Source organism: Hirundo rustica, chromosome 5 (genome assembly GCF_015227805.2).
Source record: "Hirundo rustica isolate bHirRus1 chromosome 5, bHirRus1.pri.v3, whole genome shotgun sequence".
Taxonomy (NCBI): Eukaryota; Metazoa; Chordata; class Aves; order Passeriformes; family Hirundinidae; genus Hirundo; species Hirundo rustica.
In genome coordinates this window covers 5,596,544-5,610,632 of record NC_053454.1, presented here as the reverse complement: position 1 = coordinate 5,610,632, position 14,089 = coordinate 5,596,544, and the positions used below count along the sequence as shown (strand labels likewise).

General features: G+C 43.2%; 1 protein-coding gene across 2 annotated transcripts in view; it reads right to left on the bottom strand.

The window, feature by feature from the left end:
* FGFRL1 (fibroblast growth factor receptor like 1) overlaps positions 1 to 14,089 on the bottom strand; it is a 170,896-nt gene that overhangs the window by 83,603 nt on the left and 73,204 nt on the right. For both annotated transcript variants that reach the window (XM_040064740.2, XM_040064741.2), the window contains exon 3: positions 5,470 to 5,742. In XM_040064740.2, the coding sequence (XP_039920674.1) occupies positions 5,470 to 5,742 (273 nt within the window). The remainder of the gene's footprint in view (positions 1 to 5,469; positions 5,743 to 14,089) is intronic.

Sequence of the window (14,089 nt, the reverse complement as noted above, 5' to 3'; positions counted from 1 at the left end):
TTTTTCTTTGCTACAGAAAGCAGTAAGAAACATGGATGCAGATGTGAAAATAGAGACAGTTTGATCTTTCATCACCTGGTTGAGCAACTGATACAAGAAGTATTTACTGGCACCACCTGTAGCAATAGCCCCACGTGTTGTAATGCTGGCACACCTTGTAGGATTTGGCCCACAACACTTCTGCAAGTGAAAAGTCCTCTGTGTTGTGTATTAGTGAAAGAGGTCATTATGTTGCAGCATAAATATTTACCTATAGTCCTTTCTACAGCTGTTCACAAACAATTTTCCCTTCAGAGAATGTCCAGACTTCTGGAACACAGGATACTGCTTATTATTGAAGGCAGACCAGTAATGGAGGTCCTCCAGCACTTCCATGTTAGAATACTTTGTTTTCCAAGTTATTTTTAAGTCAGGAAAAGCTCACCCATTTGGGCTAAGATTTCCCAGGGAGGGCCTGATGGCTGGAGTGTGGCTCCTTGTGTGCAAGCTCAGTTTCTCCAAGTTGGCTACAGCTTGATGGAGGCTTCAGTTACACCACCACCTGCTATTGTTTTTCTACAGAACATGCCTCCCTTCAGCACACAAGGTGGACAGTTTTCAAATAAGGAGTAGCTATTCAACACTTTCTTTCTTCCTCTTTGGCCTTAGGTTTCCTTTTAGAGCACACTGGCAGGGAATATTTTAATTAAGCAGTAAAGAAACCACAGGTTTCAACCAACCGTCTGTAAATTAAATAAAGTTACTTTTCACACCTTCAGAATTATTTCAGCTGAGGAAAAAAAATATAAGATTTCATGGGCATCATTGTATATAAAATTTTTTGGGAAGATACAGCACATTTGTTTTGATGAGCCACACATAATTTTCCAAAATAAGGAACCTTATTTACTTAGTAAGTTAGGAACTTATAGTCAAGTAAACTTATAGTTAACTTATAGTAAAGTAAAATAAGGAACCCTGTACTTAATAACTGCAATGTAATTAAATACTGATTAAAGTTCCTCTTCCAGCATTTGTAAATCCGTCTGCAGTGTAAATTGGCATCCCAAATCTTGTGGTGAGCCACAAACACTATTAAGGATAGCTAAAAGAGGAAATTGTAGTTTTGACTTATATTGGTAATCTGCTTTTACTGGCTTACATTTCACGCAGGGCTGTATTAGAGCAGGATTCCTCGGATCTCTGGGAATCAGCCCTGCAGTCTGAGAAGATGGGGAAATAAGCAGGGCAGAAACCAATTGCTACCATCTGGGTTGGCAAAGCCTTTGTTTGAGAATGAAGATCAAAACCCTAGAATAAGAGAAGACTCACTTCCAGAAGAGCAGCTAGGAAGATGCAAGATTAGGAGGAAAATATTTTAGTACGTATTATGAAGGAGGAATAGTCTTCTAGGGAGAGTTTTAAGAGGTTTAGACTCAATTCTGAGCCTCAGCTTCTATTTTATGTGGTCTTGGCCTAATCACCTGGTCTCTCTATCTCAGTTACCATCTGTAAAATCACTGTAATCCGTCTCATCTGCACTTTCAGACTGAGAGGTTCTCCAGCCAGGAAAGCTGCAGTCCTGTCTACCAGACATGCAGAAGCACACCTAAATCAGCTCTGCTCGTGCACTGAGCTGGCTGGCTGCAAGAACGATCTGTGTCCTGAAGCCACAAAGGGACGTTCTAACAGTCTTACAGCTGAATTATTACATCTCACAGATGTAATAATTCCTGTAATCTCACAGAGTCCAGCCAGGGAGCTCATCTCTGCCACGTCTGCTGGCCCCCACCAGCATTGGAGGATCCACTGACCTTTTTATTCCTTTGTACAATGTCCCAGAGTTTTGCTGGTTCTCTGTACTATCATGGAATACAGTGGCTAGTAAAAGTTATGATTAGTAAGAGTTACATAGCACTGAAAGCAGGCAGAGAGGTTGGATACTGCTGAATTTAGTCACAGCATTCGGTAGAATTTGGGTAAACTATCACCTTACTCTGCTGCAGCCTCCATGTAAATAACACAGGGGTGACAGTTCCTCGCTTGCCAGTGGTGTGGCAGAGCTCAGTTAGAGTTATACAGCATTAACTCCAATAAGCTACTGAATATTTTCCAGATATTACTGGTTAAATTTCCAGAATGCTTTCATGGCGATATGAATTATATTCTTTCAATTCCTTGTGTTTCACGAATCCTTTAATGCTGTTCTAAATCTAATGTCTTAACCACCTTGCCCATGTCTGACACCTGTGTAGTTTTACATGTTTGGTGTTAGCAGTAAAGCTGGAATAAGAGGGTTTTTTCTCCTTTGAAGGAGTGGGAAAGCAGAGAAGCCATATGGTACAAAAAGCCTAATGAAGTTTGCGCTTTCCAGAGCACAAACAAAACAGCTCCATCAATTTGATCTTCATTGTCAAAACTGACATGCAGTTGGTTTTAAAACACTGCCTCCTTATCAAAAACCAACAAGGGATTGATTTTCTCTCAACCAAAAGTATTTTCACCAAGACGAACACAAGCATCTGGTCATTGCATTAAATGTCTGAGTCCTTTGAAAGAGTAAGTCAGTGATACCTTATGTTTACTTGCAGAGCTTGACAAGAAAGACACAAGGGGAACATTTGTTTTCAGGGGAAACTTCTCCAGTGAAAAGCAATTGGTTTGAAACGCTACATGAACACAACTGTACCACTGGAAACAGGGGACGTATGTAATCCATCAAAAATGGTCTGAGCAACAAGAACACACAAGGGCACACTGTCAGACAAGGAAAGAAGGTGCAAAAAAGCGTATGAAGTACAGGGTTTAGCCAGTATTTACAACAAGGATGCATGGAAATTAATGATACCTGTTGAGGGTTAAGTTTTCCTGTGGAATTTTTCTCCCCAATAAGTTGCTAGGAGACTAAATACTGATAGTTAAAGGGTGCTTAACCCGGACAAAAGGTGTGGATCACTTAGTTTAGGGGGAGAAAAAAAGGCTCCCTGGAGCGGAGGGTGCGGGTTCTTTTTTCAGCTCTCGGTTTCCCGAGAGGAGGACAGTCAAGCGACTGGTAGCTGCGTGGATTCCATGGTTAACGGAGGGGTTCAGTCCTGAGAATTCTATCATCTGTTGGAGCGCCCAGGAATTCGGAGTTTTTTCGCCTGCCCTGCTGGATTTTGGGTCAGCCCGGGTCCAGCCGCCGTGACTTCTCCAGCACTGCTCACTTTGCCTGCCGGGACACCCCCCTGCCTGCTGGGGACAACCCGCCATTTCCAGCCATCAGCCCGAGTTTCCACCGTTTCGGTTTGGTGCTCTTGGGATCCCAAGAGATCAGACTGCCCGGGACTTGTGAGACAAAGCCCCTCGTGGTTCTTGGTTCTGTTTTACTATTATTGTAATTGCTGTTGTTGTTTGTCTGTCCTGTTCTATTTACTAGTAAAGGACTGTTATTCCTTTCCCCATAGCTCTGACTGAAAAGTTTTTTTTAATCTTCCAAATTATAATAACATGGAGGGAAGGATTTGAATTCCCCATTCCTAGAGAGGCCTGCCTCTCCCTAGCAGATACCTGTCTTTTCAAACCAAGACAATACCTCAGCCCATATGTCTGACACGTTAGGTCTAGGTTAAAGTTACCCTTTTCTTGGCACTCGGGGATCAATATTTGTTTGCATAGGGCTCAATCTCACACCCACAGAGGCCAGCAGGAGCTTGCCATTTCCTTCCATAGATGCCTGATGAAGCTCTAAATAACTAGTGTTTGTGCCTGGGGTTTTTCAGTGCCAAATATAATGAACACTATTGTTCTTAACACAATTATATTTGATAATCCAATTTTTTCTGAGCAACTGAACTGGAGTTTTTGTCCCAATCTTTCCTGAATTCTGGTCCAACTTTTACCCTGTGCCTCCTCATTTTTTGCTTTCATTTGCTTCTGGGGTGCTACCAAGAATAGGCAGAGCCTTCTTTGACTTACAGATACCTTGAAGCCTCTGCTCTGGAATAATGGGAACTGGCTTGAGCTTTAGAGAAGATACAAGATACAGACTTTGGCAACCTCCACATACTGCAAAAGCACAAGCTGGACTGAAGCAGTCTCCTACAGCATTCTTTTCTCCTCAGCAAAGAGTCTGGAAAGCACATCCAAAAGGAGTCTGTATAGACACGACTGCAACACTATTTCCACTTCACCCTGTTTGTTTGGTGTAGCACAGAGAAATGGATGAATGTGGTTAAGAAAGAGGTGAATGAGGAAAACCAAATGCTCAAACTACATAAACTATAAGACGACGTTTGCAGCTCTATCCCACTGATGCTACAGGAGTCACTAGAGGGTTTCCTTCACAGATGAATCTCTTTCCAGATAAGATATTTACATTCTGGTCCCTTTCTTGTACTGGCTGTGCAGCAAAGTGCATTCTCCAAGAATCACCCTGTTATCGGGTGATAATCCTCCATTAAGCAGCACCAAGTGTCTGCTACATGCCCTGAGTCCACAGCAGTTTCCCTTCCTGTTGCAAACAGAAAAAAGGAGAAACAGAACAAAACCAGGCCAAGAGCCAACCAGTAGGCAGCTGGAAACTGCCTTAAACTCTGTCCTCACTTCCACCATCTCAGAGAAACAGAACTTGGTAGACCAGATGCTTAGGATGATGATCAGGCAAAAGGTGAGCAATATATCTGATCTCACTCCCTGCTCTGTGACCCTCCTCTTGGCTCCCTCAGCATCCTCTAGCACACTGATTTTCACCCAGCTTTTTCCCTTCTCCCAGCCAAGCACCAAGGAGCATTTTTCTGCGGCAGCTCCTGCAGAGGAATCTCTGATTACCCAGAGAAATTGTCTTTGGGAATGCTCAGCCCAGCAAGTGGCCCCAAAATCTCATTGCTGGGCCAAACAAGCCTTTTGAAAATGGTTAAAGGCATTGCCAATGAACCCACGGTCACTGAGACAGCATCTGAAGGTTTTGTAATCCTGCCTCAATCAAGAGGATTTCTCAGAAGCCAAGCATCCCTGGGTTACATGCCAGCTCACACAGCTTTGTTTCAACCCCAATATTATTATTCCTGAAGACACCATGCTTTGCAACTGCTCAGCACACGGATCTCCCCGTTGTGCGTTTTCACATGGGTGCTCCAACATTTGTTTTGAGAGCTACCCTGTTCCAACAGCAAACATAAAGATCAGTGTGACCTCTCCTTATCGCACAGCCTTTCCTGTGTGGAATTCATTGTGATCTGGACCCCAGTGGCTATTGCATCATTTCTGTTTATGTGTAACCTTTGGCACTCTGCAATCTTATCTGCCCGCAGCCAGCTGCAGCAGAAGATGCGCAGCAGCACAGCCAGCTCTGGCAATCCTCAAACACTGGAAGGGGCCAGCTGAGAGTGGAGGTCAGTGAATGATTAGCAAAGCAAATGTGCAATCACTGACAGCTACATGGAAATCAGCTCTTTCTCTCTCTGTGGCCCCAGAGCAGGTGAGGCCTGGCTTTGCTCCAGCTCCACTCACCAATGACGATGAGGGTGTAGTTCACGTTGGTGCTGCCGAAGCCGTTGGTGGCTTTGCAGATGTAGGTCCCCGCATCTTCGCTCTCCACCTCCTTGATTTTCAGCCCCTGCTGGAGGATTCGGAACCTCGTCCAGCCGCTGTGGATGGTCCGTCCGTCCTTCATCCACATGGTGAGGGGCGGGGGGTCGCCTTCCACCGGGCACAGGAGCTTGATGGTCCTGCCCAGCCTCACGGACTGGCGGTGAATCACTTTATCGGAGATCCTTGGGGGACCTAGGAAAGAACAGAGGCAGGAAGAACAGCTGTTATGACTTCTGGCAGTGACACAGCACTGATTCAAAGCCGAGTCATCAATCTGGCCATTACAGTCACTGCTATACAGAATAAGAGGTGCTTACCAAAAATCACTTACAGCCGAGGCTGGAAATGTAGGCAATTACAGAGGGATACAGCGAGACCTGAAGCTGTAGCCTTGCCATCTGCAGCAGCCCACGCTAACCCACCCGGGAAGCCTGGTTCTGAGGCTCTATTGCTTTTCCCAAATTTCCAGCATTTCCCTGTCACAAGAAGGAGCCCAACACACAAACTGTTCTGGTGTATTTGGTAAAGAAACTGCAGTTGTTTTAAACTTAACACCTATTCTGAAGGCAAAATTAGTAACAGGAGTGGTACTTACAACAAAACTCTGGCCCACACCCCCCAAATGTTTTAATTCTTTCATGTTGTATGTACAGTAATTCCCTTTAATAGTCACCAGATGGGCTTTATCTGAGACACATAAGCCTGCAGTTGTTGAACACAGAACACTCATTGGGTAGTGCTTCAATGAAAGATACAGCTTAGCCTGACATGTTAACATTATAGTCCAAAAGAGGATATTTTTATATTCCCTTAGCAACCCTGCTGGTTTGCCCCACCTGACAAATATTTGCTCTTTGTAAAAGGTGATAATTTCATACAAAAGAGAGTGTCCCTGGAATGCCAGAGTGAACAGACTGTTTGCCACATGATAACAGGATGCACTTGGACAGGCCAACAACCGGAAAAAAAAGCAAGTGATAAAAACTCCAACAGTAGGAATGGTCCCATAGCTGAATTCCAACAGAAATTCCTTCCCAAGGCTCTGAAAAGTTGACCGTCTTTTTCCTGCATCTTCCTTTTCTGCCTTTTCATTAATTACACAAGTTTTCTACACAGACTGCAATAGCAGTGCTCTTCCCAGAATAGTCTGTTAATGGGTGTGATAATAAGTGCCCTGTTCTTGCACAAGGACAGAATGTTTTGCTAAGGATTGCTGATGCTGAGTTGCACCCAAAACCCACAAGATGTTTGTGGGATTTGGAATTGTTCCCTCATATTTTACTCCTGTTCCTAGCATTTTGCAGGATTGGACCCACAGGGGATAAACTACAGAGCTCATACTTGCACTTCCTCGTGACTAATTCCTATTATTCCAAAGTCTGCCTGATTTTTCCTCAGCATGACTAAGGCAGTATATACAGTCCAGCTCCTGAATGACTCCAGACTGCTGCTGCAGTTACTCATGTTGAATTGCACCCATGAATTTTGCAGCTTTGCTGGCGAACAGAAATGCTGCTCAAGCTGAGAACAGTGGTGAATTAGCTTGAAACTTATAACTAAGAGCCTCGTCAAATCAATCAGTCTTAGCCACACTCAGATTCTGATGAACTTTTAATGACCCAAAGTAAGGACCTTGAGAGCACTTATTCTGAAAAAGTCAGAGATAACAAAGATAACAAGGAAAGCAAAGATAACACCCACCCCTTCACATTTTCTGCAGTCATGTGTGGGACAGCATCTCAGAATGATATTCTCCCATACTCCAAGGGAACTGGCAAAACACCATGAGAAATCTTGCCTGTTCAGGTGTTTCTAAAACTTCCAAACAACCCTTATATTCTTCACCTCGTGTGATTTCCAACCATCTCTGTGGATGGAGAGAAAACCCCAAGACCTCTTGAATGCTGGTCTGATGCAAATTGCATTGCTGAATATGTTTAAGTGAAAATCTAACCATGAAGAGGGACACTGGGTGAGAATCCAGCCCCAAATTCTTTTACATTTCGCTACATGGTGCTCTCACTCAGTGCAAAGGAGCTGAAATACCGAGACAAGTCCACATACTTGCTGAAATTCTGGGTTGGCCCTTGGAGAGGTTCTTTTCTGACCCAGAGCCCTATCAAATTATGTCAAACTTTAAGAGTAGTTTCACTGCAACCTGCTTGTGAGCCGGGATACTACTTCATGCATATTAAAATGACAAAAACAGATCTATAATTAGTACTGGGGAAAAAATGTTTGGTGCAGGGCAAGCAGGGACAGTGGAGAGAGAGCACCCTCCTCCCAACTTGGAAGCCTGCTGTGGGCTCCTTCAAAATCCCTTTCCTTCCGACATTCATGTTGACTCCTGATGAATTTTGAGACCTGGAGGAATCAGATAGTTTCCCAGTCACGTCATGTGCTCTCTGGGGCAGGCTGCACAAGCGGTGCTCCTCATGGCACCAGAGTTGCCTCTGGATCTGTCACATGTTTGGGTCAGTGGTAAGCTTGGTCCTCCTAAATGCCATTTTCCTTTGACTGACCTTTCATTCTGAGGAACTGTTGGATCAGTCCCTGTCACAGGATCTAACTGCAGACCTTTATGACATTTAGAAAAGGGTGTGTTTCTTAGAGCCATTCTGCCTAAAAACATTAGTGCAGCTCCTCACTAGCTCCTCAGCAGCTTTCTCAGGAAGAGGAATAAAAGTCTCCCCTCACTCTTTTTCCCTGCTGTGAATTTTGCCAGATACAGCATGCACTTCTCAGTAGCGATGATAAGGCCTTGTTTCTGTTCATTTAGTGCTGTAAATAACCCCATTTTATTACCTATCATCTTTGCATTCACAACTTTCTGCTCAAGCAGTACTCTCTGGAATCGGTGTTTTGATGTTAATATCAAGCACCATGATAATAATTACAATATCATAATTTACTACTGTGTTTACAAAGAACCACAATATAATTCAGCACCTTCACATATGCCAGAGGCTTCAGACGCCCTGGCAAGCCAATGGTAGCTGGACCTCCTGAAGCTGGGCTACAGCAAGAATAAAATGTTGATATCATCACGGATGTCTGTCTCTCTTTCTCATGTACAGGCATTCACTGACTCTTATTTCACTACATATCCGTAGAGCCCTGCCTTGGGACTGCAACAGTGACGGATGAATGCTTTTCCAGTCAAGACACACTTTGGCACATCTCACCACTCTGCACCATCAGAGGCAGCAGGGAGGGGTAACTTTGTTTTGCAAAAGGGCCCTTCTTAAATATCCTCTGGGCAGTGGGTGCTACTGACACAGAGCTGCCTCACACGCTATCTAGGCAAAACCATCTTCCCGCTCTGAAGAGATACTATATAAATATATATATATATATAAAAAATATCCAGATATTAAGCTGCTCAGCACCACTCAGGTTCTTTTGGAAATTAATGTCCAGGGTTTCCCTATGGCAGTTCTATCTCCTGGTACTTGAACAGAGCAAAAAGAGTAGTAAAATCATGCTGAGTCCGCCAATTTCCCACGTGCAGCACTGTTACTGACAGGAGCTCCCCACCTTCCAGAACTGGCCCATAATATGCCAGGGGGTGGCCAGGAGAGCAGAGTGCCCAGTTAGCCCTCCCTAGGTGCTGATTTGGCAGAGTCCCTGGTGTCTGACCCTGCAAGGCTGGGGCACGTGTGCGCTCACAGCTGAGTGCGGTGGTGTGGGAGCGGAGCCCAGGACACAGACCCTGCAGGCTGGATACATTTCTACAGCTGCTTAGTGGGGCAAAATCCCAGGAAAGCACCTGCTGCTTCACCTACAGCTGCCAGGGAGGTAAAAACAGGCTGAACCCTGGCCGTAACCACTGACTTCCCATCCCTGGCTGCTGTCAGCGTCTGTCCCGTGCTCTAAAGCAGCGTTAAATGGCAGATGAAATTACTCCTCAAGCAGCCAGTGCCACGATCTCTGCCATCTTGGACTCCAGGTTTCTGTCACGTGTGAGCAGAAATGATTTCATTGATCATTTGATTGATTTAATTGATCAGCAACACCCTATGCCTGCTCACTGTAGCACTACTTTTGCCTTGTTTGTGGGCAAGGCAACACCCCAAGAACTGGAGAGCAGCACCATAAGAGATTGTTCCAAAACCTGAACACATTTCATTAAACCAGACTGTTAAAATAGTGACTTCATATATTTACCAATGCAAAATTAATGCTAATATATATCATCTCTCTGGCTAGGGGGGGAATGAATCCTGTGAACTGTCATGTGCCTGCACTCACAGGCTAAAACTCCAGACTGGATCCTTTCAAGGCAGAGTAGCAGAGAGCAAGTGCCCTCTGGCCCTTAGTGTAAATCCTGGAGGAGTCCCTACACCGTGCTCCCCCAATTTCTTAGCCATTAGGCAGTGATTCTTGGAAACATCAGCTTTTTTTAAGTGCTGAGAATCTCCAATCTGTGATGCTCCTGGACACAGCAATTACTTCCTGCAGCATTTTTTCATGGGATATGAGGGAAGGGCATGAAAACAAGGCCGTAGGTAGATATTCCATCCAAGACTTTTAGGCATTTTTGTAGTCAGAAAGGGAGAAGGAACTCTCGCAGTTTTCCACCAGGCAAGGACAGCTCTCTATGGCCACGGGACACTGATTTTAAGCCCTTGGAGAGGGCACAGCTGGTTCTACAGTCTGTCTGAACAGAAGGAGCTCTCTCAGAAAGTTAAGCCCTACCTGAACACAAGCCCAGTGGGGGCAGGTTTTCTTAAGTCCCCCTTGTCCTCAACCCAATAATTTGAGAGAATCATTTCTTAATACTGTGGCTGAGGGAGAAGGGTGGGATTTGACATCTGCGGATGTGACTCGGGAAGAAGTGATGAGAATGCAGCTGCCTCCCCCCCCCCCGTGCTTCGTTGTTATTCTTTCTCCAAATACAAACTAAATATAACTTTGCCCCATAACATTCAAATCATTTTAGTTACTAGGAGGGATCATGCCTGGAGTTCCAAGAGCCAGGGTGCAATCAGGCTTAAAATATAATTTAAACAAACCAGAACCTACATTTTCCACCAAGTTATTTTCTTGCTTGTAGTTTCCCCATCTGCAAATACATATAAACACAACCAGAAAGAAAACAACAAGCCTAGCCAGATGCCAAGTTTTCTGTTCGAGACCATATAAACCCAGTCAAACATTAACATGGAAATGCCATGATCACCTCATTTGTTTTAAATATTTCTGCTCATATACATGCAGACAAGTGTGCAGATTTATTTTCTTCATTTACGAATACAAGCAACTGGAATCTCCATTCTGTTCCATTATATAAAAGACAGACCTTACACCTGTCTTACTGAACAGCTGGGCAATTTTCAATTTATATCCACTATCCTACACTGAAAAGCCCCACTTGCTGTTCTGCTGCTGACGCTGCTTTACTAGCATTCCTGCTCTCCTCCCCAGTGCCTTGGGAAGGGATAGTGGTTGCCATTTCTTGGCAAAAGGAGTTACATAAAACCCAAGAAAGCCTCTTTGCTTTAGCAAATAGCTATTTCCGGGAAGCAGCAAAAACAATTTCTAGAAGTGTATTTTAGATGCAACAGTGGAATAGCCTGGAGCTTCCTGTTCATATTTCTCACAGTCAAAAACACACACACATGTAATTATATTTTCCTGGGCTGCATTGCAAAGTTCATGCACTCGTTCAACTCATACATGTAGTAAACATGATTTACAGCTCTGTGTGAAAACCCTCTAGATATATGGTGCTTTGATAGTGACTCAAACCCAGCACTATAATTTAGTAACACCTAGCAGTGAAAGCTAAATGATTTCCCACTCCACATTCCTAACTTTCCATGAACCCCTTTTTACTGCTAACCTGGGGAGGAGATACTGCTTCTACAATTGTTTGGACTTAGCCTTGCTACTCCTTCAATGAAACTGCACACTAACATCAAGCTTCACATATGGTGAACGCACCAGCACTGACCCACATCCTATGAGACCATTTGCCATCATACAGTTCAAAGTGAGCTTTATTAACACATTAAACATAATTACAAAGAGGAAATTCCAAGGAAGGTCAACAAGCCCGGACAGTTTCTTGGAATGGAAAGTAATTTATAGTATCCACACACTGTATTGTAAAGTTTATAAAGAAGTTAAATAAGTTTTAAGAGCCCCATGGGTTATGTATATTTTATTATTTAATACCAAACACATTCACTTTCCATGTAGATAAGATTTCTTTTGAAGTGCTGTGTTAGCAAATTAGCAAAGTCATTTACAATGAAGCACCACACAACCCATCAACACATGGAATTAGCATGAGGGACTGGGGTACCACAGACAGCGTATGTCCTATGAGGAAAATAGAGCTAAGCACAGAAATGTTTCATTAAAACAGTGAGATGAAAGAATTGGACAAAGGTCACCAACCAAACTACTCATTTGATGTAAATGCTATCTTTTACACCAAAACTTGAGGCAACATTTGGCCTTCACCACGCTCACCACTGTAAAACATGAGCTTCCAAAGTCTTTACTGTCAGGGTGGTTCACAGCAAAGTGAATTTCCTTTACCTTCCCCATGCTTCAAAATGTACACAGGCAGCTGGAAAGGACCACCTAAAAGCGGTGTTTGAAACACACATCCAGAGTTGCCCGTCTTGGGGTGCCTGCTGCTACAAAGCTGGGCTGGACAACTGCTCACAACCAGAGTTTAACCTTCTCTACAATAGTTTAACCCTCTCTGCAAGACCAGCATGAGGATTATGCACTCACACTCTCTGCATTTCATTTTTATCATTATTTGTATTGGCATTGATGGATCGATGGACAGAGGCTTGGCTCTGCTAGGACAAACTCTACCAAGGAGCAAATCCCACAGGGAAGGCTTTACAAAGCAGTGTTGGGAACAGTTTCAATCAACATGAGTAGGTGTTTCTGAAAGAGAGGAACTCTTGGCTCTCTGCACAGTGGGAAGCCATTACACGGAGAGTAGAACCGATAAAAATGCTTTTTGAGAGAGATAAAAGGATGAATGTGTTGCCCATGTATCCCATTAACTAATGGAATAAGCAGTTCAAAGGACTGGTGAATCCAACATCTTTTCATATTTTCAAAACAAAACAGTTTGCATTTCCAAAAGGTATGTGTTAGCCAAGTAAAGTAGGGGTCAGCGTGGGGGTAACTGGTCCAAATGCTTTGGTATGTGACATGAGGAGATCAGATTAGATGAGCTAATGGGTCCTTCTTGGCTTGAAAACATAGGCGCCCACAGACAAAAACAATGCTTATCAAAAACAATCAAAAGATTAAAGAAAAAAACAACAGCATCTCTGTAGAACAAAGACTCTGAGCGAGGAACACAAAAACACCACAAGTATTTGCTGACCAGCCCCAATGGCTGGTTATGCTTAGATTTGGAAATCATGGACTGTTCGTAGGAGCAAGCTCTAGGCTTGGGGTGCATGGCTCAGCCCAGCAATCTGATGGAGAAAACAGCTTTGCAGATCCATTTCACAGCAAGTGAAGAGCCATATTTTCTCCTTCTTCCCTACCTCTGTCATAGGAGCTGCTTTCGTGATGAAATGGATATTTATTGATAGGACAAAAAGTACCTGCTGTATTTTTTACGTGAGTAATAACTAGCCCCTTGGGTGAACACTGCCAGTAAATTTCCTACTCTAGATGTTCCAAAACTAAGAAAAATAGAATATCTGGGAACATGTTCCATTTAATTAAGTGGTCTGCATACACATTTCACTGACATTTAATAAAATAGTTATTGTATGTTAAACAATTGGCACTTGATTATTGCTTAGATTTATTACAGTTCAACAACAGTAGATGAGATACGCATCTCTTACGTGGTTTCTAAATCCTTTGAGCATATGTTTTCAATAATCAGTTGGTATTTATTTAACATGAAATTACCATCTTATTAAATTAAATGTGCATGGGTGACATTCAATTTCAATTGTTGCCGAACATTTTTTCAGCAGCAAAAAATAGTAACTTTATCCCTCAGGTTTCAAGGTAGCAAATGCAAAAGAGAGTTAGGATTACTTCAAATTACTTTTGAAGAAACAGACTTCATAAGCTGGAAAGTTTCTAGTGTGGAAGAAAAGATATTATTTATTGTTTCTCAAGTGCTGCCAATGGTCTTAGTGTGGGCTAAAGGAGAGGACTAATATTTCTACTCAAATGCTAAAATTATACTCACAGCGCGGTTCAGGTATGCAGCTCAATGGATAACCAGAAAACTTTTTTAAGAGAAGAGATACATGCAATAAAGGTGTGTTGGCACACACACCCACACAATCTACCTCTTCCATTCCCATTCAAGAAGGCAAGCCCATCTAAAAAATGGCACTCCTAATTCGTTGGGCATTAAGGAAAAAAAAAAAAAAAAGGCCTTAAAACATGGCTTCAAAGTTTTAAAATTAGAAGGTTTTTTTATTATTATTTATTTTAGCCTCCTATTTCCAGGAAGGACAAACTGCCTAATTCTGGAAGAAAGCTAGAAATCCTCTGGCTTGAGGGAGGATCCAGAACCCAACTGAAATTC